General features: G+C 36.2%; 7 protein-coding genes across 10 annotated transcripts; 1 reads left to right on the top strand and 6 right to left on the bottom strand.

The window, feature by feature from the left end:
- Positions 179-2,659, bottom strand: LOC104726254 (protein phosphatase 2C 77-like). The gene is made up of 4 exons (XM_010445072.2): positions 1,550-2,659; positions 1,168-1,464; positions 911-1,016; positions 179-829 (listed from the first exon to the last, which is right to left on the bottom strand). Exons 1-4 carry the CDS (start codon positions 2,279-2,281, stop codon positions 474-476), a joined length of 1,491 nt encoding a protein of 496 aa, XP_010443374.1. The 5' UTR covers positions 2,282-2,659; the 3' UTR covers positions 179-473.
- LOC104726252 lies at positions 4,669-5,916 on the top strand. Its single transcript, XM_010445069.2, has 4 exons — positions 4,669-4,832; positions 5,071-5,227; positions 5,317-5,604; positions 5,706-5,916. Exons 1-4 carry the CDS (start codon positions 4,785-4,787, stop codon positions 5,792-5,794), a joined length of 582 nt encoding a protein of 193 aa, XP_010443371.1. The 5' UTR covers positions 4,669-4,784; the 3' UTR covers positions 5,795-5,916.
- On the bottom strand, positions 5,951-9,267 carry LOC104726253 (U-box domain-containing protein 34). Its single transcript, XM_010445070.2, has 9 exons — positions 8,989-9,267; positions 8,766-8,887; positions 8,565-8,680; positions 8,364-8,479; positions 7,967-8,268; positions 7,763-7,864; positions 7,240-7,668; positions 6,404-7,153; positions 5,951-6,322 (listed from the first exon to the last, which is right to left on the bottom strand). Exons 1-9 carry the CDS (start codon positions 9,200-9,202, stop codon positions 6,107-6,109), a joined length of 2,367 nt encoding a protein of 788 aa, XP_010443372.1. The 5' UTR covers positions 9,203-9,267; the 3' UTR covers positions 5,951-6,106.
- LOC104761775 (lycopene epsilon cyclase, chloroplastic) lies at positions 11,142-14,186 on the bottom strand. Of its 3 annotated transcripts, none has more exons than XM_010445067.2 (12): positions 13,663-14,186; positions 13,385-13,556; positions 13,149-13,284; positions 12,946-13,056; positions 12,753-12,855; positions 12,521-12,664; positions 12,339-12,446; positions 12,148-12,244; positions 11,933-12,055; positions 11,712-11,844; positions 11,422-11,611; positions 11,142-11,340 (listed from the first exon to the last, which is right to left on the bottom strand). In XM_010445067.2, exons 1-11 carry the CDS (start codon positions 13,972-13,974, stop codon positions 11,446-11,448), a joined length of 1,605 nt encoding a protein of 534 aa, XP_010443369.1. In that variant the 5' UTR covers positions 13,975-14,186; the 3' UTR covers positions 11,142-11,340; positions 11,422-11,445. The 3 variants fall into 3 exon arrangements, with proteins under 3 accessions (XP_010443369.1, XP_010443370.1, XP_010443368.1); XM_010445068.2 differs by having other exon boundaries at positions 11,426-11,611; XM_010445066.2 differs by having other exon boundaries at positions 11,142-11,611.
- Positions 14,480-16,431, bottom strand: LOC104726249 (glycylpeptide N-tetradecanoyltransferase 1-like). Its single transcript, XM_010445065.2, has 2 exons — positions 16,244-16,431; positions 14,480-15,963 (listed from the first exon to the last, which is right to left on the bottom strand). The coding sequence occupies exon 2, from the start codon at positions 15,958-15,960 to the stop codon at positions 14,656-14,658; it is 1,305 nt and encodes a 434-aa protein (XP_010443367.1). The 5' UTR covers positions 15,961-15,963; positions 16,244-16,431; the 3' UTR covers positions 14,480-14,655.
- LOC104726248 (casein kinase 1-like protein 12) lies at positions 17,106-20,862 on the bottom strand. Of its 2 annotated transcripts, XM_010445064.1 has the most exons (14): positions 20,519-20,862; positions 20,301-20,446; positions 20,162-20,202; positions 19,769-19,838; positions 19,509-19,657; positions 19,319-19,414; positions 19,160-19,230; positions 19,018-19,079; positions 18,862-18,925; positions 18,687-18,771; positions 18,469-18,595; positions 18,236-18,385; positions 18,053-18,150; positions 17,106-17,476 (listed from the first exon to the last, which is right to left on the bottom strand). In XM_010445064.1, exons 2-14 carry the CDS (start codon positions 20,380-20,382, stop codon positions 17,255-17,257), a joined length of 1,317 nt encoding a protein of 438 aa, XP_010443366.1. In that variant the 5' UTR covers positions 20,383-20,446; positions 20,519-20,862; the 3' UTR covers positions 17,106-17,254. The 2 variants fall into 2 exon arrangements, with proteins under 2 accessions (XP_010443366.1, XP_010443365.1); XM_010445063.1 differs by having other exon boundaries at positions 20,301-20,862.
- LOC104726247 (IQ domain-containing protein IQM5-like) lies at positions 21,455-23,931 on the bottom strand. Its single transcript, XM_010445062.1, has 8 exons — positions 23,860-23,931; positions 23,272-23,763; positions 23,058-23,160; positions 22,909-22,974; positions 22,732-22,820; positions 22,544-22,631; positions 22,127-22,459; positions 21,455-22,031 (listed from the first exon to the last, which is right to left on the bottom strand). The coding sequence occupies exons 2-8, from the start codon at positions 23,751-23,753 to the stop codon at positions 21,705-21,707; spliced, it is 1,488 nt and encodes a 495-aa protein (XP_010443364.1). The 5' UTR covers positions 23,754-23,763; positions 23,860-23,931; the 3' UTR covers positions 21,455-21,704.

Raw genomic sequence — 26,257 nt, 5'->3', positions numbered from 1 at the left:
AGTGTTGTTACTGTTCCTTTGGTTTATAAATAAAGAAAGCAGTCGTGACTAATATGAGTTTTGGTAACGTCTACCTCCTACTGCAGCATCTTAACATCTGTGACTTTCTTACCAACCACACACAAATTTAATTTGGAGAAAAAGAGAAGTAATAAACGTCAAACAATAACACTAGATCTTTAACATAGACGAGTGTAGTGTTATTAGTTATTACTTATTACAATTAACCCCAGGATTAAAAAAGGGGATTTTTGTTTGGAAGCTACATCATGTACATTATATATCAAGTTAGCTTTAAAAAAAAAAAAGATTAAATAATGGTGGGAAGAGATAACAAAGTAAATAATAAAAATTAAGCAGGAAATTAATATTACAAAAACAATTAATAATATTATTATTACCTGTTCCATTCTTATTTACCCCACCATCAAAACTTCTTTTTTTTTTTTCTTTTTTCTTTTAAACCTTCTTTCTCAATTCATGGATTTGCTCTTGAACTTCCTTACTCCCTTCAAATCAACCACTACCACACTTATATTGTCTTTGCTCCCTTTTTGCAAAGCCATCTTCGACAAATACTCAGCTGCGGACATTGCCGCCGGATCTTTCCCTTCTCCTCTTTTCTCAGCCGGAAGCAAAGCATCTCCGGCCATAGCATTCTTCTTATGCCATAGCAAAATCCTTTTCCTAGCCAAATCACACACTTCTTCGTTTGTCATTACATCCCAAAGACCATCACTTGCTAAGATGAGACAATCATCTTCTTTGACTCGTCGTACTAAAGTCACTTCCGGATCCGGTATCACTGATGGTTTTAGGTATCTATCACCTGTTATGCAACGATTTTAGACAATGTAAGTGAACTATCAAAAGAACCAATACTTTTGGGACAAAGTAAAAATATTTTTACCTATAGATCTTGACATTGCTAGCACACCAAAAACACGAGCCCCATTCCACCGTATTACTTTCCCTCCGGCTGCTTCAATCCTAGCCGCTTCATCATCTCTATCCGGCTACACATAAATAGCTATAAGAACGTTGACCAATCCATGCATATAGAGTTCCTAAAGAACTATATAATTGAAATCCCTGCATATTACTACTAATCGTTTAGAGTCATTCATAAAAGCTACCTAAAACAGATTAACACACATTTATACTTACTTTGTGATCAGTGGACAACGCTAGTGGAGTCTTGCCGCGGCACAGAACCGCTCTTGAATCGCCGCAATTCGCTACAAAGATATGAGTCGGGAAGACAACGGCTACCACCGAAGTCGATCCCACCGTTTCAGGTGCGTGTGCCACAGGTTCAATCTCCGAGTCAACTCTCATAAAAGAGTTGAACAAAGCCTTCTTCCACTTCTCTTGCCACGTGTCACCATCACAAAACTCCGGTTTCTCCTTCACTATCTCCTCCGTTAAAGCTAGATGCATCCTCTCACGGCAATAATTCGCTACCTACACACACACACATATACAAAACCACATCTTAAAAAAAACCAAACTTTTGCAGTTTCCGATCAAAAGTATTCGATTAAGTTACCTGAGAACCACCATGGCCATCGTAAACACCGAAGAAATGAGCACTCGTGTGAGGGTTAAATCCATTAGTAACTCGACCATCAAGAAACGAACTAGACGAAACTTGAAGGAACCTAGGAATCGTGGAGACAGAATCTTCCATCTCTGGTCGTCTTCCACAAATTGAAGTCACTCCATATAAAGGCACACTCTTGAACTCAAACAGACTTCTACTCTCTGTTCTACTGAGTACTTTCTTCTCACCCGTCGATCTCGGATCAAACTCATCTGAACCGTTCATCTCATCTCCGGCGGAGATATCAACGGTGACGTCTGGTACAACAGATGATGATGACGACGACGTTGATGATGCTAATGAATCTTGTCTTGTATTGATCTCAAAGGATGAACCTTTCATAGCTCCGTCGTCGGAAATCAAAGACCCGGAACCGGAACAGGAATTTTCCGGTAAAGAAACCCTAGATTCGCCGCTGCAGTAGCCTCTAATTCCGGCGTGTGGCTCAGGGAATGTTCTGAATGGAACAGCTACAGCAGGAGAAGCTTCGTCCATTAATGGAATAAAAAAAAACTCAATTTCTTGATCTCTCTCTCTTACAAAGGGAAGACCCAAACTCAATGAAAGGTGCCAAAACTTTTCTTTGTTACTTGTGTTCAAAGCCGACAGGTGTTTGATTGTTAAAACGGTTCGGTGGAAGGAAAAAAAAAAACGAGAAAAGTCGAAAGATTTGAACATAAGAAATTTAAGAGAGTGTTGTTGTTGTTAACTTTATTAGAGAAGATGAAGACAAGAAACTCATGACTCATAAGAGGTAAAGTGAGACAAACCTTAGCTAGCACATGAAACAGATAGAGATTTGCCAAATTAAAAGAACCCTCTAACCCCAAAACAATTACGATAAAAAGCTTAAAAATTTTCCCGGGAAAAATCACCAGAAAGAAATGAAAAAATCAATCAGAGAGTTTCCTGGATTCTGGGTAATTCGTTTGAGCCATTTAGAGATTCTGATCTCTCTTTCTCTCTCTCCCCCACAACTTCAACTCTTTTCACAAACAAAAAGAAAAGAAAAACAAGTTTAAAAGAAAATATCCGTTTTTTAAATCTGCCACATATGATATGAGAAAGGTCTTTATTTATTATTTATTTACACAACACAGCACAAAAGAGAGAAATGTTTTCATGAACTTGCTAAATACTATATGGAAACAAATGAGTAAAATTTATTTTATTACTTGAGTTTTGTTTTGACTTCTTTGTTTCATTGATTTTATTTTGTTTTTTTAATACACAGTTTCTTGGGTGTTCTATAAATAATTTACTCCAGAATCTTTCATCTCCTTCATTATTGCAAAGGGGGAAACAAATAAAATCATGCCTCCATTATTGCGTATCTATATCGAAGTTATACGTATTCATATTACAAAATATCCTGCATTTTTAAAATAAAAGTTTAAGCTTACCCCAACGATTAATTTACTACTTTTTCTTATATAGAAACGAATTTCTTTAAATTTTAATTTCATAATGCCACATGTGACATGTCAAGAGAAGCTTATGGGGTAATGAAAAAAAATGAGTACATAAGTTAAATTTCCATAATTTTGTAGGTAATGATAGAAATTCCTCAACTATTTCTAAGACTTTCGAATTAAAAAGAAAAAGAGTTACATTATTCAATACGATAACCAAAAACAAGTTTTGTTCATCACAAAAGAAACAATCGAAGTAATTATCGATGATTTTTTTTGTTTTTTTACTGATTTGTACATAATAGAATGGTTTATTGAGTTTAATTAACTACTTTACATAACATCAAAAATAATCTTTTCATAGTTATATGATACTTGTAAATTCTACTTTGGTAAAACAGAACAAAGTAAAATAAAAATTACATTTATGGATAGAGATTAAAGAAAAAATAATAATAATGACATTCGGGTGGATGGGATACCAAAAACAGAAAGGAGGAGACGAGAGAAGAGAAGTGGTGTTGTGTTGTCAACAGATGATTCTATCGTTCTTCTTTTTATTTTTCCCCAAACAATTTTTTTTTTTTTTTGGTTTTGAAATAGTAACAATCAAGTAGGTCCCACTCTTGTCGGAAAACAGACCGGATGATCACCACGTAGACAGAGAAAAAATGTCATTATTTTGGTAAACCAAAAAAAAAGAGAGAGAGGAGGATGACGTGTACGGTGAGAGATCTGTTAGTTGGGGTGGCGGGAGAAAAGAAAAAGAAAGAGAAGAGGTTCACTGCACTGACATCGACACGTCTCTCTTTAACTTCCGTAAATATCTTTTGTGTTTCTCTTTGGTTTTTTTTGTAGTTCTGTAATATTTTTAGAAAACAATTAACTATGGCTTTGTCTCCACGTGTTCGGTACTCATTGGACCATGTAATGATATGTAAATGGAAAAAAGTATAGTAGCGTATGTAGCTTTTGAATGGGCAACAAACAAAATACCTACCAAATTCATCATATACGTATCAAGTACACTGCACGGCTGAACCAATCATATAAATATATAAATCGTAGATTTGAAATTTGTATATTCTTTTATTTTCTTAAATGAACATAATTTAATGGATATGAATCATGTGATCTTTATGATTTAATTTATCTTTTTTTTTTCGGGAGATATTATATATATACGTAGAGTAGTAGACAGACTCATGCAAATATTTTTTTTAAAAGAAGTTTAATTTAATAGTATTTATTTTTAAGGCTTACTAGCAGCTGTCAGATAAAGTAAGATATCTTTTGATACATAAAAAAAAGTTTGTATTTTGTAATATGTGTCACAAATTTTGAGATGATCCAGTTGCTACACGGATCTGTTGTTGCAAAGTATAGAGAGTATATACTGTACAGTGGCGGTCACATAACCACATATAAACAATATTTCTTAGTTCTTAAAACATAAAACTAAAACATCTAAACTCATTTTAAAAAGAAAGTGGAGTAGTAACTAGTAACTATAGTTAAACAATATATGTCATTCGATAAAGCTAATTATTAAAAAGGAGCAACCAATTGGATTGGGCCTGGCCCATTGATTCTCTAATGATTGAGATTTTTTGTTTTAATTTATTTTTAGTGTGTTACCTTTGCTCTGTGGCTCAGATTTTTTGTGCTCCTTGAACCTTTGTGGCAGAGAGAAAAAAAACAAACAAAAAAGCCTCTTTACTCGTGTGTTGAGAGCCTTAAAAATCAGACATCAAAGCTTTTTCTCTTCCATGGCGTCTATTGTCAGACCTTCAGTTTCACTTAATCTAAGACCAAAGGTAAAGCTCCTCTACTCACTCACTCATAAATTAGGTTATTCGATTCGATTCTGTTACTTAAGGGTTCTTCTTTACCTTTTGGAGCATCTCGAGCTTTTTTTTTTTTTTTGTTGTTGTTGTTTTCTTTAGTTATCAAGAAACTGACAAGTGAGTTTAGAAATTAGGGTATCATTTTAATAACGAACTCATTATTATTTCTTTGGACTGATGATGGATTTTGTTTTTGGTGTTTGGAAAGGTTACTTGCACGAATCTCTCCACGAAAGAGAGGTTTGAGTTTCAGAAGAAAAGTCTGAGGAAACAAAAGCTCAATCTTAGCTTGAAGCCTAAAGCACAAGGATCATCAGTTGAAGGGATTAGCATTGTACAAGAGAAAGAGCTTAACAACAAAACCGGTGATTAACACGATCCCGCCTTTTTGTTTTTTCAGATTAAAGACACAACTGATAATATAAGACTTTAATTTTTAAATTGCTGATTCTAGATTATGGAGTTGTTGGGGTACACCATGTTGGTCTGCTCTGCGAGAACCTAGAACGGTCACTCGAGTTTTACCAAAACATATTAGGCCTTGAGATAAACGAGGCAAGGCCACACGATAAGCTTCCATATAGAGGAGCTTGGTTATGGGTAGGTTCAGAGATGATTCATCTTATGGAGCTTCCAAATCCAGATCCATTGACTGGTAGACCCGAGCACGGAGGACGGGATCGACACGCTTGTCTCGCAATCCGTAATGTTTCTAATCTGAAAGATGTTTTGGACAAAGCTGGTATATACATTTTTTTGATTCTTTCTTCTTGTTTTTTTTTTTCTACTTAAAAGGATGTTTCTTTTTTTGCTATAAAGAAGTTTTGTTTTTAAACTTTGCAGGGATAGTGTATACAATGAGTAAGTCAGGGAGACCAGCGATATTTACTCGTGATCCAGATGCAAACGCTCTTGAGTTTACTCAAATTTGATTTTTCAGTGAGTATTTTGTATATGATAAATACCTCAAAACATTACTTGATTATATAAGTTGTAGATACTCTTCTTCATGTTCTTATAGTCTTACCACCAAACTGTGTGTGGATCAGTTCCATTTAAGCCTGCACATTCTGAATGGAATTGAGAAAAGCAAACCAAATCGTTGTTGACTTATTGTTATTTCATACCACAATAAACATTAGAGAAAGAAAAAAACTACAGAGTTGATACACCCGATTCAAACAAATTCAGGGTATTATAATTTAGTATATATACAAAATTAGACTCTACTATATTTGGTGTGATCAAAAGGAGCCAAGAGTAGTGGAGAGGTCTAAGCGTGAACGAGATCGCCACTCTTGTATAGCCGATTTGAGGGTGTGGTTTGGTGTGAGATCGGAATTTTTGAGCCTATGCTTAGTCACGGGAGACACATTCTGATGTTTTTGAATCCATGCCTTTATCGCTTTTCCTTCATACGTGAATCCATCTGCTGCTATCTGTGGATCTTCCATTATTTCCTGCAATCAACCAAATCAGATATTGTTAAAAGCTGAACCATCAAAAATTGTTGTCCTTGCTATGGTTGTTTTCTGGTTTACCTTAAGAATTGGACAGTAATAGTGAGTTGGTGGTCGTACATTAGCCTGCTCTGTCTTGAGTTTACTATTTGCGGATTCCAGAATCTGTTTCAGAGCGGGCAAGACTTGTGTGTCAAGATCTGGTCTGTCTCTGCATTTGAGCTGCGAACACCTGATTGCAATACGAGCTAGTTCTTTGGCTTCAGCTATGGGCCAATCTCTTACTGATTTATCTAACATATCTTCAAAACAGCCTCTTTTTACTGCGTCTTCAACGCAGAAAAGAAGACCGTTGGGATGTCGAGCAGTTAAAAGCTGGAGAATTATGATTCCAAATGCGTAAAGATCTGATTTTGGTCTGATAGTGCCGGTTCTTTGGTATTCTGGGTCCATGTAGTAGAGTGTACCCGCAATAATCGAGTTTCTGTAAACCGTGACACTCTCCGGTGCTTCTTCTGACATGAGTTTTGCGAGTCCAACGTCGCCGATTTTGCTAACGAAGTTTCTGTCTAAGAGTATATTACCTGGCTTGAGGTCACGGTGCACGATGGGCTCGGGTTTTGAGTTGTGGAGGAAAGCTAGGCCACAAGCAGTTTCATAGATGATTCTGAACCTGATGAACCATGAGAGAGATGGTTTCCCTTTTTTTGGAGTGATGTGACAGTCCAAGCTCCCATTCTCCATGTACTCATAGACAAGGCAGCCATTTTCAGGACAAGCACCGAGGAGAAGAACGACGTGGGGATGTCGAAGCTGGCTTAAGACTGAGATCTGCAGGTAAAATTGGACAGTTGATTTCAGATATCAGAGAGATAAAAGACTGTATTAGATCATTAGATTAGCTTAGTGATGTTTACCTCTTTTAAGAATTCTTCTTTCTTTTCGACTGAATCGGGTTTGAGAACTTTAAGAGCTACTGGGGTATGATCGAGACTGCATTTGTATACTTTTCCGTATCCTCCTTCGCCGATTATTTTACGGGAAGAGAAGTTATCTGTAGCTGTAGCTATTTCTTCTTTTGTGTACCTTCTGTACCGCCCATCTCTCAAGAAGAGTTGCTCAATGACTTTTTGTTTCTCTATGGACTGTTTCAGGGCATCTAGCTCGGCTAATTGTCTCTCGCAGAACTCTTTGGCTAGCATTGATTTTGCTTCCTCGACTTCTCTTACCGCTTTTAGATGCTTTTCTTTCTCTTCAGCTGCTGCTTTCCTCCGCATTTCTTCTTTTTCTAGAGCAGTGATGACCTTTTCCGTTTCTTTAACACACTCAGAGGAAAGAGACTGGACCTGAGATCACAACGTGGGATTGAGTTTACGAACCCCTCAGAACATTTTATGGAAAAGATTCTGAGAAACAAATGTTTGAAACTAGAACACTGACCTGCGTTTGTTTATGAACTAGCTCTTCACAAGCTTGTTTGTACATGGAAAGAGTGGTTTGTACTTCTTTCCGTAGCTGCTCGACCTCAGCTTTAACATCTGACTGCAAAAACAGGTCTTGATATCAAAATCGTGTGCATTTTGTGTAACAGAGAACCAAACGCAACAGAGAGTGTAAAAATGGTTATATATTAAAATGGCTCACTTTTGGTGTTTTAATGTGAGGTCTAGGATCCAACTGTTTTTTACTAGTAGAAACAGTGCTATGTCTACGGATAGAACGAGCGTGTTCGTCATTGACAAAACCGACATCAGTTGAAGATTGTGCATCAGAAAACACTCGAGAGACTGGATGACTGTGAGGTAAAGAGGCAGGCCTTCCAATTCGCTTCCTGCCTGAGGATGATATGGAAGAAGCAGACAAGCCTGTCTTATCCGAGCGTGTGCGACTAAAAGATTCTGTATAAGCTTCAGCTCCTTCAGGTATACGGAAACTAGTTGATGAATCTGTTGAAAGGTTTTACAGAGAAACAACAACCACAGGGGAATCAATAAAACTGAAAATTTACACTTATGGAAGTGAGAAACTGATTGAGACAAACCTGCGGTAAACTGATTGGTTGATTTGGTTAAGATTCTATCTTTACAAACAACATAGATCTCACATGCCTCTGGAGCTTCTCCTAGTACAGTTAATGGTAATTCTTGTCCTTTTTTCCTACCAAAACCAATCCTCTTAAACGTTTCAGCAAAGTTCTCATGACATATACAAAATCTCAATTTAGAAACAATGAATAAAATACCTGGTGAGGAAATTTGAAGAGCAAGAGCCAATGACTAAACACTCAACCTCAGTACCTGACATATACTTCAAAAGTGCCTTTGCAGTATCATTATGTTCCAGCAACAACGTCTCAACCTAACACAATTTTTTTACCAGTAAAAGTTTTTCATAAGAGCTCCAAATTAAGTTCCAAAAAAAAGAAAAAAAAAAAAAAACTCACTTTGTTGGATTTGCAGATCTTCTTAAACGGCGAAAAAACTTGTTCATACTCATTTCTCAAATCTCGTTTATACATAGACACAACACTTTCTTCTAATTCCTCCACAGGAATCTTCGATCCAGCTTCAACCAAACAACCAACAAATTCAAAATTCCGTACAAAATCATGAAACTGAATTCTCAAGAGTAAAAATTACGAAACCTGGGATTTGACTACTACTTACAAGGAGATGGAATAGTTGTGACGGTAGGGATAACATGAACAAGAACCAATCGATCGATTTTAGGAAGGAAGTTTTCGATGGTCCAACGAAGAGCACGACGGCTAGCTGTTCCTCCTACGGCGTCACCTACAGATCCTTTAACAGCTACGGATACTGAAGAATAAGACGGAGCTCCTCCGATTGATTCGAAGAACTTGTTCGTCATCACCACCATGAGAAAGAAGAAGAAGACGACGACCCCCGCGTTTAAGTTTGTTGACTTAGAAATTAAAAAAAAAAAAAAAGGGTGTTGCTTTGTATTTATTGAACTCATGCTTTATTAGAAAAGTCTTTTAGAGGTTGACATTAGCAATGATGTAATACTAAAAATTTTGAATTAAAAAATGTGCAATTAGCGAAATTTAAAAATTATATTATTGACTAGTAACTGTTTTATAATGAGGGTGAAGAAGAACTTTCATTGGATTGATTCGTTTAACTAAAGAGAAATAATATATGGCTTGTTCTAAGATTCTGTATGTGATGCAAATGCAACGAACATATACACTTTGTTCATACATAATAGAGAAATGATTAAAGACGGCACAGTACTCCCACTTGCAGTATCCAATCAATCCCAATATTCTCAGTTTCCGGACAGAATCAAAATGTATATAGATGATAGATTAATAATGAGAGTATTTGCACTTAATTACACGAAATTTATCATATTAAGCTAAACGGCATCAGTCAAAAATTTCTGCCAAATAATATGGGTTGAAACATGCCTTTGAATATTACACTTGTAGTTTAAGCATTGTAGATGATTAACGATTGAGAGGGAACGACGTCCTGTTTCCCCTTCAGAACTATCATATCGTATCAGATTCATCCAGATCTTTGACCTCGTTCTATATCTCCCATAAACTTAATTACTCCATCAATTTCTACCCAAATCCATAGTTCTAGTGCTATCTCTCTTTCGGAATATCATATATCATCTATTGTCCCATAAATCTCGGTTTATACGGTTTAGTGTTGGTTTTACTATTTGATTAACCAACTAATGAACTTATGTAACCAGATTAAACCGAAATTCAACCCAATTACAAAACTAAACCTAGAAAACTTTAATATAAAAAATTCCTAAATCAATTTATCTTCTTCTTCTCGTTTTTTTTCTTTCATTTTAGAGAAGTGGATTTAAAACCTGCAAACAATCATAAAAGAACAAATAATCAATTACATAAGCTTAGTCAATTACACATAAGCTTAGTTTCACGTGTTATCTTCTTTGTTTTGTTTTGTTTTTAAATCGATCACGAAATCAATGAAACAGAGAAAGTGAAATCTACTTTCCGGAGACGGTTGCATCAAACATGAAGGAGGAGGAGGAGGAGCAGCCGACGTATGGTTTCACCACCGACGACGTCCTCCGCTGCTGCTGCTGTTTCCCATATGAAATGATGAGTCTTAGTGTTAAACCCAGATCAAAAAGACTAGATTTTTAAGTGACTCAAATGATCAATTCTCAGATTTTTTTTTATTTCCAGATGTATCGAGAGATCCAAGGGGTTGTTGTTGTTCTTGAGTGAATAATTTAGGGAGGTGAAAGTGGGTAATGAGATGATGATGATGATGATGGGGTCGGGGTTGGCCAAGCTCCACTCATGAACATAAATCTATGTGATTGTCTTTGATCCGTTTGTAGAGAGATAATGCACTCGATCCAGAAGAAAAAAAATCCAGAAATCGTTTATGTGTTTTCAGATTCAAGAGCTCCTTCATGGAGAATACAATGCATTTTACTCTCTCAAACAATTTTGTTGTTCTTCGCTCAAAATGGTTCAAAATTTGTTCTTGTGGTTTAGCCATTTAGGGTTTTTACAAAATGAATTTGGGAATTTTCGATTTGGAAATGAAGAACATGATGGGTCGGGTTATAAATTGGTTTCATACCGGTTTTCTGTAGGTTTATACCGGGTTTAGCTTTAAAACCGTCTAACCCCAGATTGATGGGGAAATATCAATAGAGCTATGAATTCGGGTAGAAATCGATGAAGCACTTAAATTTGTGGGAGATATAGAAAGAGGTCAAAGATCGGGGTGAATCTGGTATGATATGATAGTTCCGAGGGGAAAATAGGACGTCGTTCTGATTGAGAGAATACATATGTTTGAAAAATCTAAACTCTTAATGAGAAAAAAATGAGTTTTTTCATAAACAATGATCAAGACTCACATTTCACAAAATGTCTTTCTCTCTATCTCAATTCTCAGTCGCTTACCACAAAACATAGACTGATTTTGTTCTTTTCCATTTCCATTTCGATCACTCCTTAGATTCTTCTATACACGATTCTTTCCAACGTCCTAGTAATCCACATACCATTCTTCGATCGATTATTCAGATAAGATAAACCACATATATATATATACACACACACAACAAACCTACGAGTTGATAAGAGAATAGAATCATAGTCTGAGATAGGTACGAATCATGGTTGCTCCAGTTGGATCAGAGATGAGGTGATTGATGAGACCTTTTCTCAATTTGTTTGGTGCAATGACGAACATGTACAAAGCAAACAGAACGAGATCTCCTGATGTTAATGTTGATCCTAAAAACCCTCGCCACATCCTGATGTCAGTGAAAAAGGAGAATCAATTCTCTTGCTTCCCAAACATTCTTTTTAGTAAATGGATCAAGAATCAGTGTCTTAAAAAATGGGATGATTTACCATTTTGGAAGGCGGAAGAAAGTTTCGAAGAAGCTTCTAATGCCTTCAATATCGAACTGAACTATGAGCGCAAGGCCAAAGAGAAAGAATGCTCTTTGTCGTTTCCTCTCTGGTGGCCATAAAGTATCCCAAGCTGCCCAAAAACGCACAAGTTAAAATTTGAAAAGGTTTTGTCATTGTCTGAGAGTAACAGTGAACTTTGTGGTGTATATGGAGCTCACCTTGTCTTGAAATATTACCGTTCATGTTTTTGGTTAAGGAAGTAGTAGACTCTTGTTTAAGTATCTCCGCGATGACTGATGCGTAATTAGGAGCTTCGGACAAAGATCTCACAACTGAATAGCCTGTTTCATTGAGAAACAAAAATTAAGTAAGAGATGGTGCAGATTCAAAATGTTTATAACCGCCAACTCGAGTCAAGGCTTGCACTAACTACCTGTTGCGGGATGTACCATGCTAGCAGCAGCACCAAAGGCGAGATTCTTCTGTTCGGTGTCTGGCAAGGAACCACCAACAGGGATATAGGACCATTCCTGTAGTTTTTATACTAAACGAATTAATAAAGCAAACCCAATGGTTTGTATGGTGTTCAACAAGTAAAGTACTATTTCATATGTATAGATTCACCTCTTCGTAAGTTTTTAGAACTCGAATTCCAAGGGTATCTAATCGTAACATGAGCTTCTTTTTTAACAAATCAAAGGGCATAACATCTTTCGAGGCCAAGCATGTCTCCTGCAAGGAGTTCAGTTGGATAAGCAACAGAATTTTCGCAAGAGCTACTAAAATAGAAGGAGAGAAACAACAACCTCAAAGAATACTCTTGTCTTTGTCATAGGCATGGCGTACAGAAACGTTGGGTAGTCAGCTTCTAAGCTCCGAACTTTCTCGTTTGTATAATCTCTGTAATCCATGAAAACCATTTGCTCTGGATCATATGGACTGTTTTCCACCTGAATATATCATATAGAAAGAACAGTCTCAATATTTACTTCATAATGTTATTGCTGTGGGAAAATCATAGCATATTAAAAACTTTACCTCAACTTCCACGCCGTATGCAGTTTGGACACACACTCTAGGTCCCCCAACTTCGTATTGCAAGAGCTTTCCCGAAGCTGCTCCAGAAGCAACAGTGGCAAGCCTGCATTTGCTACAAGTCAGAACCTTCACTTTGCTCCAAAACGTTTCATTTAAAACAGGAATAGTACCATCTCTGGTTCCAATCTTTTACCTGCATGGAATGACGGCATTGCCTTCACAGGCAACAAGTCTAAGACCATTAGAAGCTTCTGTTATGCTGTCAACTTTGGAGCTAAGGTACGAGACACCTGACTCCACACACCTAGGAGAAATTAATTAACACATTATGGATTTAAACAGTTCGAAGTCAGGAGATGCAGGACAACTAAGAGAAACCAAAGGTGCATTCTTTACCTCCTCAAGAGCTCCTCGTGGAGTAAACGACGACTAACTCTTCCATAAGCACGGCCAATGGTAATAGGATTGTCATCATCCAGATACACAAGAGTATCTCTCCAAACATGCTCAATACATTTTTGCAACCCAAGATCTTAAAAACAGTAAGAAAAACGTTCACCAAGTTAACAACACCATGGAGAAAGTGACTAAAAATGATGGAAGAAGAACAATATCAGGTAGAAACTCTGTACCATTGAATTCATCTTCCCAAACACCGTAATTGTTAGTGAAAGGAAGATCTGGACCAATGAGTCCAACTTTAAGTCCTAGCTTAGCTGATTCCGCAGCCAAGGCTAAACCAGCAGGACCACAACCAATAACCACTAGGTCCAAAGCACCATCACCAACTGATATAGGAGGTAACTGTATACCCAAAATCCAGAGTTAGAATTCAAATCAAACCCTAAAATCAAAGCAAAATCAAAGGAAACGTTCGTTTTCTTCATAAACAAGGCAAAGGCAATCGGACCTTATCAACAAGCTTGGACTGTTGGTCATCCATGTCTTTGTTCTGCTGCATTTGAACGAACAAGATCTCAGAACCACCAGCTTTCACGAAATCTTCCTCGTCTGCGAAATCCTCTCTCACCGCCACGCAACTCTCACTCCCGGAGCTGCTTCCGCCGCCGCCAGCTCTGAGACTACTACAACACAAACCGAAACGAATATTCCTAAAGCTGTAACTCTTATTAACCACCGGGGATTTCCTTGGAGAAGTACTCCACGACGGAAACGTTGAAACCGCCATTGCTGCGAAATTCCTAACCCCAACACACTCCATTTTTTTTTTCCTCCTCCCCGAAAATAAAAATAAATAAATTGATATTAAAAAAAAAAAAATCTTCAGGACGAAGATGAGAATCTCTTCACGCCATTGTTATAGTACCCCCAGTGAGGTGTATGTGTATTGCAGAAAGAGGAATCTAATTATTTCCTTTTGTAATATTTGGAAAAAAATCTCAACCAAAATTTTCTCACAATGACTTGGAAGAGCCTCCAGCGCTCCAGGACGAGAGGCCGATAACAAAGGATAGAACCGGGGCTAGGATGGGACTCTTTTCGCCACGTGTTCTTCTCTCATTGGTGGACATCTGCCTAAAACGTCCTCCTTTATTTTTAATACACGTATTAGTCATTTGATTGGTTCCTGCAATTTTAAAGGTACTGTACTTAATCCAAAGGACGATTCAACATGTTTGACACACCGACGTCGTTTAGTGGAAGCACACAATAATCGACTTTTAACATACTACTACTGTAGCTGGGATATGGATTACACAACATTAAGTAACAAGTAGCATATTTGCAGAAAATTCAAAAATTGCATTCCCAAAAGAATTCAAAACTCAGTTTCTGTAACAGTTCAAATGGAAGAAGACAGCACAAAAAAAAAAAACAAAAACCCAAACTTCAAGTTGGTTGATACCAAACTAATACCCATCAGAGAGCAAAGTTATTGTGCTTACAAGAGCACAAGCCCAAGTTCTGATGGCTTCAACGCACTTTTCAAACGGTAGTTATAGAGATAATAATGGAGCTGTCCATCTCCTGGACCAAACTTGAGCTCTTTCAAGAAGCTCTCGTTGTGCATCACATCCAAAGCGTTGAACACATCGAAACCCTTTTGCTTTGAGACGATTAGCGCATCATTCATCAGCTGAAGAAACGAGGTCTGTGTGGCGACGTTGTAGTAAGAATAAGCAGCTTTCAATGTTGTGTAGTTTGGGTTACCGAGGATGGTCGAAGGTAGAGTGTAGAAGCTGCAGAAGTCAGTGACATCGTGGGTTTCAGGGCTTTCTACTAGGTAACTGTCCACCACATCTTCTCTCGGGAGTAGCCAATGCTCGACATCGTTCTCATCAAAATCAGTCGCAACGCCAAACTGGCTAAGGTAGGTCCTAAGCAATCGTGTAACAGCAGGGACATCGCGTGGTTCCATTTTCCTGAATCCAGGAGTGACTGGTGTGTCTGGCAACTTGTAGAGTTTTATGGTTCTGCTCATTGTCATTCTCGGTCCAAGCCTTGAAAACCCAACATCGATTAGCTTCTTCGGGTTCAATGACCTGTGCCAGTATTGACAGGTGGTGATCGGTGTAGGAAGTATAACTCCTGCAGTATAAGCCGCTTGCCAAATGTTCTCCAAATGAACCCTTCTAGTCACCTCCTTGATCATGACAGGAGCGAGTCTCTTAGACCTGAGCTTCTTGTGAACGCACAAGAAATTGATCTCTGCCATTTTCACAACCTCATCACGCACCCTGATTCTTGCTGGGATACCGCTGATGAAAGCAACGAGTTTCTTCGAAGTCTTGGCACGGACTCCAATATGCCAGCTCTGGTAATAACCAGGTGGACGCAGTGCCCACCTTAGAAACTCCTTGGAGTAATTGAACCTGAACATATTCTCATCATCCTCAACATAGTTGTTCTTGAGAAGGTTGTACACCTCTGAGCACATATCATCAGAGTTCATATCGCATGTGGTCCATTCGTAAACAGAAGGAAGGTTGTACGGCTCTTGCTTAACTTCAGATAACGGAGTTGCAGGCTCAATAGGGCCTTCAGGCAAACTCGTATCCCCAATATCCTTAAACTGCCCAACAGGTTGAGTCTCCCAGAACTTATGCGTCTTTGACTCTGACATTGAATCCTGGAACCTCCTAACTATGGTTTCCAGTGAAGTATCATCCTTAGCCAATGGGTTAGCTTCAACAATTTGATCTGCTTTCTCTTCTACAGAACCAGGTGGTGAATTGTTTTCTGCCATTTCCTACAATTACAAAACTTAACAAGCTAAGTTCAAGAACACTAACGAGTGAAAACAACTACAAACCAAGCATCCTCAAATCAACATTGGGTAAATCGCGAAACACAATCTTTCCGAGATCGAACTCAATACACATAACCACAGGCTAAATCTAGCAAATTTTTCATGTTCTTAGGTTACTCGAGAACTTAAGGGGAGAAATATCCAGTGAATATACTAAGGAACGATCAGATCTTACGAAAATCAAAATCAAAAAGATAAAGCTCAAGATTTAAAGACTCACCGATTTCGCCCCGAACTGAAGACTCCGCAAATTCACAACGATTAGAGAGATCTTTGAAGATAGAACTATCAGATCTCTCGAACGAATTTATCGATTTTCGAGTTTCCAGATTCGAAACCAACGAGATTAGGGTTCTTATGAACAAGCAAACTCTTCTGAGAGGAGAAAGAGTAAGGAAAAGAACAAAGAGCGTGATGTGTGAAGTAATGGCCGGATAGAATCTCATACTTTTATGTATATTGCATTTTGCCCCTCTATATTCCTTTTTATTTTACTTTAACCTCTTTCTTTTCACTGAGTGCAGGATTTTCCTTTTACTTCAAAATCAATTAGGTACTATCCGCAAAAATTTATAATAATTTATTTTTTTATTATATTATTTATAATAGTTTTTAATTAAAAATTTGTTGCTTATATTATAAGTTTTGTATATTAAAAAATTTTATTGAAAACTTGTCAATAAAACATTCGCATGTAATGAATAAAATTATTTAAACCTTTGTGAAATCTTTACTATAACTGTGAAGTAAAGTAAAAAGATATAACTAACATGTAAAAAAAATCTTATCTATTAATTTTTTTAAAGTACAAATTAGTTTTGATTTTAACTTTTTTTTTCTACAATTTATTTTATTTGATGTTTCCCCTATTTTCGTTTTTTTAATAAAAAATATATATTTAATTAATTATTTAATCTTAATTAAGTTTTTCTAATAGCATTTGAATGTAATTTTTTATATATTTTAAGAATAGTTTTATATTTGTACTCCCAAGTAAGATAATTATATATTGGTAATTAATATATACGATGTTCCAATTCCAAGACACTGAATTTAACTTCTCTTCGTAGTAAAAAAAAAACAAACAGAACAAACCAAACGATTAATGAACTTTAGAAGAAAAAAAAAATCTCGTTTCTCCAATATAATAGAGTCGTAAGCTTTATATATATTATATAAAGAGCTCTGAAGAAAATACAACAACTTTGCTAAGCGGTGGATGGATTCAGATTCAGTGGTGGTGAAACCTTTCGTCAGAGACTTGGAGGGTCTCAATGCCTTTGATGGCAGAATCGTAATGTTTTCTGGTTGAAGCAGATCTCTTTCCTTCCGACTTTGTTATCGCCGGAGAGTTTCTTAATCCGGCCCCGGTACGGCATCTCTGTAGTTCCTCCGACGACGGTACTCTTCTCGATGATCCTGCTGATTGTGCAAACAACGACGAGCTTGGCATCTGTATTGTAAAATAAAACACATCAAATTCTTGAATATTTATTTATGTATAAACTTCATAATGTACCAGTCACACAATAAGGAAGGAATATAAATATATATACGTAGTTTGAGTTTTTTGTGGATCTATTAACTTTGTTTTTGGTTCTCTCTTTTTTTTTTTTTTAAATTCATTTTCCCGTTTCAATGTCGAGACTTGCTCATGCAGAAGTGGAAACTAGTTATGATAGTGTGGAAACTAGTTAAGATAGTTTCTGCATGGAGTATATTGTACACGCAGCTTGAATATACCAAAAAAACTTTTTATTTTTTGTTAAACTAAAATCCCCATTTTCAAGATTCTCAAATTCAACAAGATTTTATTCCTCATGGAGATTGTTAACTTCAGAACCTCTTTCACATTCCAAACGTAATTGATTTCTACCAAAGCTAATGGAAAAGTCTAGAAATTCTTTTGATTTGGTTTTTTACACTTTTAAAATCTAGAGATAAAGAGCTTTTAGATTTGCTAAAACAGTGTTTGTTGTGTAGAGATTTAAAAAAAAAAAAAACAAGAAAACAGAGCAGTATTTCATACCATTGGGCCTCTTGATGAGAAGTTGCCAGAGTTTTCAAGAGCTCCTGACATTCTCCTTCGTGATGAATCCATTGGTGGTCTCCCTACTTCTTCCTCGCCTTCAAACAAACATACAAGTTCTAAGTTTTTGATAAAACATTCGATTGGTTCAAAAGCTCATAATAAGTTTTTTACAATTCTCACCTCCGTATCTATCCATGCTGGTTAGTCCAGGAGGCAAACCCGCACTAGTTCCAACCCCAGGATTTACTAAGCCACGTGATGGAGGAGCTGTTAGTTGTGACTGTTGATATTTCAATATGGTCCAGTCAAATACATAATCGAATTGAAACCCTGACAAACGAGAGAAAGTTAGAAAGCGAAGAGCTGGCGCAAAACATGGGGATTTGAGGGAAAGAAGAAAAAAGTTTCAAAACCTTCGCGGATGAAGAGATCCCTGAATATTCTTTTGAGATAACCGTAATCTGGCTTATCATCAAATCGAAGGGAACGGCAGTAGTGGAAGTAAGATGCGAATTCGGATGGGTAACCACGGCACAAGGACTGGATGAAGATGAGGAAATTGTTAAGGTAAAACGAGTTAAAAGTTTGAAATAAAGTATCAACTGTTGTGATTGAAAGTTCGAAACTTTACCTCAATTGATGTAGAGACTTTCTTTTCACTGATTCTCTCATATTTTTGTTTCTTGGTTCCAGCTTTAAGTCCTTGCCAAGGAAGACTAAAACAAAAACCACCAAATATTACAACAAGGTATGAGGAGAAGAACAAAGTGAAACGAACAGGTAGGTAAGTAGGTAGTTCTACTCACCTTCCTTTTAGGAAATACATGAGAATGTAACCAAGAGATTCTAGGTCATCCCTTCGGCTTTGCTCTAGATGAAAAAACATTACATTAATACAAGGACAGTGTTTGGAGCATTAAAAGCCGGAAAAAAAAACTAAAACAGGTTTTTGTCAAACTTACCAATTCCCAAGTGAGTGTTCATACTAGCATATCTTGCAGTTCCAGTGAGATTCTTATTTTCTCTACAAAACAAGAAATGACAGGTATATTATAAACAGGATAAGGAAGTGTAGACTGGTAACAATTGATTCGATTGTCTTACCTGTAAGCAATGTGCTGATGGGTAGTATTATCCCGGTATTTCTTAGCAAGACCAAAGTCGATAATGTATACCTTCAGAAACGTAAAAAAGGAGTCATTCCCAAGTTTATTACTTCAAAAGTAAAATGAGAACAAAATCGAAGATAAGGGTGAAGGAAACCTGGTTTGCGCGCCTTCCTAAACCCATAAGAAAATTGTCTGGCTTAAGATCTCGGTGTAGGAAAGATTTCGAGTGGAAAAACTCAACACGGTTTATCTGTATGTGAAAAGGAAGGAAACATAGTTGTCAATCAGTAAAACTAATCTAAGGACGAGAAAGAGTCAGATATAAAGACAAGAGTGATTTTTACCATTTGATCTGCGAGCATGAGTACTGACTTCAAAGAAAGTTTCCGGCTACAGAAATTGAACAAGTCTTCAAGACTAGGCCCAAGTAAATCCATCACCAGAACATTGTAGTCACCTTCAACACCAAACCACTTCACATTTGGAACACCAGCTGCCATAATCAAAAGGTTCAAAAGAGATTCAGGACATGTTTATTAAAAGAGAAAAATAGAATGACAGAACAAAGAACCATAAGACTATTTTATCAGAGATGAATATTTACTTCCTCCTTGTAGAATTCTGTATAACTTTGATTCATAGAGCAGCTGTGGATGTTTCGTCTTCACATTTTCCTGCAAAAGAAAAGAGAACTCTCAGTAGCAGTAAAAAAACATACTCAATTGATATTACATTATCCATAAATTTGACAGAGGCTTAGAGGAATAAGAATTGACTTTTGTTATCCTATATATGTTGATCTAACTCAAGTAGCTCATTAAATGTTTTAAAGCTCTAACCAATCTCCAAACCTAACTCCAGAAGTTAATCCATCATTCCTTATTATAGCAAACAAACTACATTGTCTCCATACGCAATAAAAACATCTTCAGATGATGCTTTCAACACACAAACAAAAGAAAAAAAAGAACAAAGTTTTGAAGCAACAAGAACTCACGAGCTTGATTGCAACTTCTTCATTCGTTTGGATATGAGTACCTAGAGAAAGGACATCCCAAGGAAAAAGTTAGCAATCCCAAAACAAACATTGTTAAAAAAAACAGTAAAAACGAATCCAATTGAAGAAAAAGACGAACCAAGATAGATCTCTCCAAACGAACCGCTTCCAATCTTCCGGCCGAGACGGTATTTGTTTCCCACACGAGACTCCATCGACATTCACCAAATTCAGATATCCAAAACCCTAAACTATAATAATCTCTCTCAACCTTCAACGCCGACTCTAAAGGAGAAAACTTTTTAATTCTCTTTCCAAAAAAAAAGAAAAAACAAATTTGTACCCTTTAAAACGAACCCTTTAATCCACCGGAATCAGCAGCTCCAACTCAGAAAAAACAAATTAAGAAAAGATCCAAATTCTGTAGAATTAGGGCTGAAACAGGGAAGAGGAACAGGTACTCATCATCATCTTCATATTCTTTCTTCCCACTTCTTCTTCTTCTTCTTCACGATCTGGAACAACAAAGATTTCGTAATGGAATAATGTTGACTCTCTTCTTTCTTTGTCTCTCTCTCTCTCTTGACGCGAATTGAAAAAAACGAGGATAAAAAGGGAAGCTTTGATGGAGGAGGAGGAGGAGGAAGAGAATGAAGGTGTTTTGTTTGTTTGTTTTCTCAAAGTTTGAGTCTTTTCCTTTTCTTTTCTTCTCTCCTCTCTTCTTTCCTTACAGGTAATTATTATTATTAATGATTCCTCGCTGCTTTGCACGGTTCCTAATTTCCCGGTTTAACTAAACCGTAAAACCAGTTAACAATTCTCCATTATTAATCACCACTTATTCAAATTAACTTTATGAAAAACCAAATTTTTATTACTTTAGTTAAAGGATTAATTAGTGCCTTTTTTGGTTTGATCCATAACGGTTGATTGATTTTCCGGTTTAGTTCGGTATTTGAACGTTATTAACACGCGTAGAGTTAAAAACTGGAGTAATAATTAAAAAATGAATGTAAAAAAATAATGGTAAATTTGGATTGGCTAAGAGTAAGAAATGGGTCACCAAGCGTGAGAGCTACGCGTGCCGTTGGTGAGCGGTAAAGATCGTTTCTCACGTGACTTCTAAATGCTACTTTAAAATGTAAATCGCACGTGACGTATTTTGACTTTTTACTCTCTGGTCTACTAAATTCTTCTAATCATACATTGTACGAGGAGAGGAGAAAGATTTTCAAATATCTGGTAACTGTGGTCGGTCCAAATAAATACTAACTGTTTTCCACGTCGTTTATTATTTGGGAATTTGGTATTATTCTATTACAATTGTTTGGAGAAAAATAATGATGTGAAAGTACAAATGTTACAAAGTAAATAACAAAGGTTACAAACCTCAGAAAAAAGGAAAGAAAAATACATGTAAAATTAAATTATGTGAATTATAAATGAGTACAGGTTGTACTCTAATTAAAGAATCACCCAACATTAGGGCAATGCAAAAAAAAAAGGAAATAATTGGAAAAATTGATTAATTTAGAAAAGAAAATTAATTTCTTGGACTTGGAATACCCATGCAAGATAGTCTAGGAGAGACACGAATCTTTGGACTGGGCCTAGGCGAAGGTATTGGGCCAAATAATCCCGTTATTCCTTTGACTACACGTGGAGAAAGGTTGACTTGTTCAAGCGCTCGCGTCTGCAGATCTATTGGATAGTCCCGCACACACCCGATCCTAGGACCGTTTCCAGTACTCCACTTACACGAAAAACGTTTCTTTTCATCTGAACCGTCCGATTTCGTCACCACCACTTTCGACGGCTTTGTGCTTCCGTCATTTGTGACCAAATGATTATCGTCGTCAATCGCATTCATCTATAACAAAATTAATTAAGAAAAATAAATAAAACCATTTTATAACGAAATTTAATTATTTTACGTAGTTAGAGATTTTAATTAGTTTAAATCACCTTGACATTTGTGAGATCCACGTTGTTTTCTCTCAAGAAACCGATGAATTCTCTAAAATTCTCTTCCGTCGGGAGATAATGACCACTGTACGGCCACACGGCTTTTACAACTCCACCTTGTGAAATAATTCTACCGGCGGCGGTAATGGCTGCGCCGGAGAGAAAACTTGAATGTTGAAACCGACCTTTATGTTTCTGACCAACGTATAGTCTTCTTGTCGTGCTCAACACGAAGATCCATTTAGTTCCTTCGATGGTCTCCACGAGGTTTTTGGTCTGTCTGTTGACTAGTTTCCCATTTTCCAACACCACTTCGTACGCTTGTCTCTCTTTCTGATTAACCAAACCAAAATTAAAATCAGTTGTTGTCCTTCAATAACCGGAATTAACTAACCAAATAACAAAGTATATACGTACCGGACCAAGGTAAGTGATGCATTGGCGCTGAAGAAGGGTTCTCGGACATTTGATGAGATTTACTTCCTTGCCATCTCCAATGTCTAACCTTTAGTATCATTCAAAAGGTTTGGCTACCAAATCAGCTTCGGTTACTAAAGAATAAAATTAGAAATAAATATTGACTAAAGCTTGTGTTATAAATTTACCAGAAGAAGAAAGGCTGAGTACTCTCGCTTGCTGACCAAACATCATAGTACAAGTGTAGATTGTGCCCGTACCTATGTCGTGGATCAATCTGTATCGAAATAAATAAATATTATTATTCACCAAAGTATAATATGTCAATATCAAAGTCTCTAAAAGAAATAAAAGCCGAAACTTACGGCTTCTAACCAATGTCGCAATGCTAATTTTTGTGCTTTGTCATCTTTCAACAATCCTTTCCCCACCTATGAACAAAAAAAAACAAAATAATTAATGATAATGTATGACATTAATTAATAAACTAGTACCTTAATTAATTTTAAATTACCTTTGCTGCTTTAGTTCCAGCTCTTGCCCACCTAGATACAGCCGACTCCGGTTTCTCATTGGTTTTGTTCGGTTCTGACGCTGCCAATTCCAATTCTTTCCACCTAATCAAAAATTCAAAACACACACATAAGTATAATTTCATATCAACATGGGTTAAATGTGTCGAATTAAAAAGTTACGGGGTTGTTTCATAAACTAAAAACTCAACGCACCATAACTCTTCAACAACCACTGCACAGTCAGCAAGGTTTCTACGCGTTCGATAACTCTTGTAAACCTTTTGTAACGTAACGGCGGCGGCGTCTAGCTCCGTCAAAGGTCTAGGAGACCAAAACGGCGTCGGTGCTGGTAAACTCAACGCCGTTAAATTCCCCATTTTGCCTCTGTTCCTTCGTTTCGGAGACGATCCTCTTTCGTCATCATCGTCTTCTCCTCCCACTTGGACTAGGCTCGTGAACGAGAGACTCCTCTCAAGAATCATGTTATCTGGTTTAGGACCTCTCAAGTTTATACCTCTTCTTGTTTTGACCCCGCAGTTATCTTCTTTGTTGTAATTGTTACCCTGGTTAACCAAATCTTTGAACGATAAGGTCTTCTCAAAATACATGTTATTACGGATTCTTGGTGTTTCACACTCTTGTGACTCTTTCTTGAAACTGTTGTCTCTTTGTAAGTATCCCAACGACAAAGCCATTGAAGCTAACCTGTAAAAAAAAAAAAAAAGTAAAGATTCAGACAAGAGTTGGAGAAAATGAAAATTGTTTTAGGATTGTAATCCAAAGATTGAGGAAGATACTTACACTGTTTACAATCTGAAGAAGTTTCGTCGAATGTTTTTTTTTTAAAACAGAGACACTACACCTCTGTTTCTGGTTATGTCTCTTCTTTGCCCATCTGTCGTCTATATTTATATCAATGGATATATAATGTATGATGTAATTATTAGCGTTTTATTTTATTTTGGTGAGAACAAAAATTGAGATTGGACCTTAGGATACGCACGGAAGATTTTTCTTCGAGTCTTGATTCAAAGGTTTTACGTTTTCCTCGGACTTAAAAAAATCCATTAAAAAAATCAAACCACACGAGCTCTTGATTTTCATATTTCATATTTCAGTGTTTTAGATTTATTTGTTAATGGTTTGTATACATACTAGCTTGTAGGGCAACTTTGAATACGTTCTCGTAGACTCGTAGTGATGATGGCACTGTTAGGAGTTGCATATACGTAAATACTCACTTTACTAACATATATGTGAATGTGAATGTGGCCGTGTTTGATATACATACGCACGGCGTTACGCACGGAACGTGTGGGGACGTCTTTGAATGCGTCGTCGGATTTTTTTTTGTTTTTTGTTTTTTGTTATACAATTCCCAACTTTTATGGATTTCAATATTTTTTACGGTCAACGGATTTGTTCTGTTGTCTACTTATTAGGATTAAATATTCTTTGGGTTGTGTGCTTTTTTCTGTTGAAACAAACCAATCTCTCAAATCTATATAAGAACAACACAATAATAGGTAATGTTACAAATGAAAAGTACATAAATTGTGAATCAAATCATTATGTTGAATCATTCAGATACTAGCTGTTTCTATTTGAAGTTTATACTTTTAAAAATTTAACCGATTATGCATATAAGATTTTTATTTCAATTATGTCGTGTTGAAAATTTAAATATACTCTTATGGTTTGAGACATGAAGTTTTTATGACTATTAATATAATATACTAGTATACTATAGGAGGTAATCAGGTACTAAAAATAATAAAGAATGTTATTAAATTTGTGATGGCAGCACCAAAGTATTATATTGATATCATGTCCTATACCAATAATTCGCCTTTGGGTTGGGACTAATATAAGAAAAAGATGGTGAAACCTTTAAATTATAACTAAACATTGTAACTTTTTTTTTCGTCAATTAAACATTGTAACTAGCAAACGAAAACTCGTAAAAGAAATTACGGCTTGGTTAGAGGGTTTTTACACAAGTCAAATCAAATCTATTACATTCGAGTTAGGTGGAGTGTGGGTCACTATAAACTTTAAATAACACTAATGTTTATGATTATGATAGTGTAAAGGCCAAATAAGATTACGAAAAATTGTGATTAATTTGATTTACGGTGGTCCAAACATCTTTATATATAACCATTCATTACTACGTTTATAAAATAAATGTTAGTAGTATGATTTATGACAGTCAAAGAAAGCAACCATATAAGTATGTATCTGATAAAGACACATTAAAGAGCACCAAAACTGGTTCGGAATCGTGATATGTAAATGCAGAGTCAACTAATTGCGGTCAAGTCCTTTTACTTTTGGGTTTTCCCAAAATAGTTTCTTCTTCTTCTTCTTCTAGTTTTCTACTAGATCGTACAGCAGCGTACGCATTAGTTTAAAGTTGTTGGTCTATTATTTATCTCACTTTGGTCGCCTTTTATACGATACAAAATAACACAACTGTGTAGTATATTGTAACTATTACGCATACAACAATCATCCTTGTTTTCTTTGATAGGTGTCATATGACGTTGAAGTGCACCTGCAACCCTAAATATTTAATTGTTATTGGCAGTTCTAAAAAATGCTTTTGAGAGAAGAATATCGAAAAAAGTTAGACCAAGAAAATGATCCTGAATAAACAAAATTTAATCCTTAGGTTGTAGAGCGCTATTCAATAATTCATTTCAAAGACAATAACGATTAGTAAAACTATGGTTATGCTAAGTTTTTCTTATAACCAAGAAGTTTGTATATATGAATTAATTTATAACTATTGGTTTTAGTCCTTCAAGATCCACATCGAAATTTTGATAATATTTGTCAAAGCTTTCTTAAGAGTAAAAGGGAGGGAAAACGTGATTTCGAACTGTAAAAAAGTGGTACTTTTTTCTTTTAACAATCGCAATACTCATTAAACAATGTTACAATATATATATTAGAGACTAATTAAGAGAGTTATAGAAAATTGAATGATCATATTAAAATATATTTGATTTCATTATGGGCAAGACTCTTACTCGAGGCGTAAGAAATGGGTTTGAGTATATATATATATAGTAGATTTTATGCCAACCCTATTTACCAAGTAAAAACACCATCCCCCAAATAATGGATTATATAACTTTTACAACATTGGTCAACAAGTAAGACCACAATTACGTGTATTTCGACTTGAATATTC

This window comes from Camelina sativa, chromosome 11 (genome assembly GCF_000633955.1).
Source record: "Camelina sativa cultivar DH55 chromosome 11, Cs, whole genome shotgun sequence".
Taxonomy (NCBI): Eukaryota; Viridiplantae; Streptophyta; class Magnoliopsida; order Brassicales; family Brassicaceae; genus Camelina; species Camelina sativa.
Note: the sequence above shows the minus strand (reverse complement) of the source record. Positions and strands in the feature narration are given on the sequence as shown.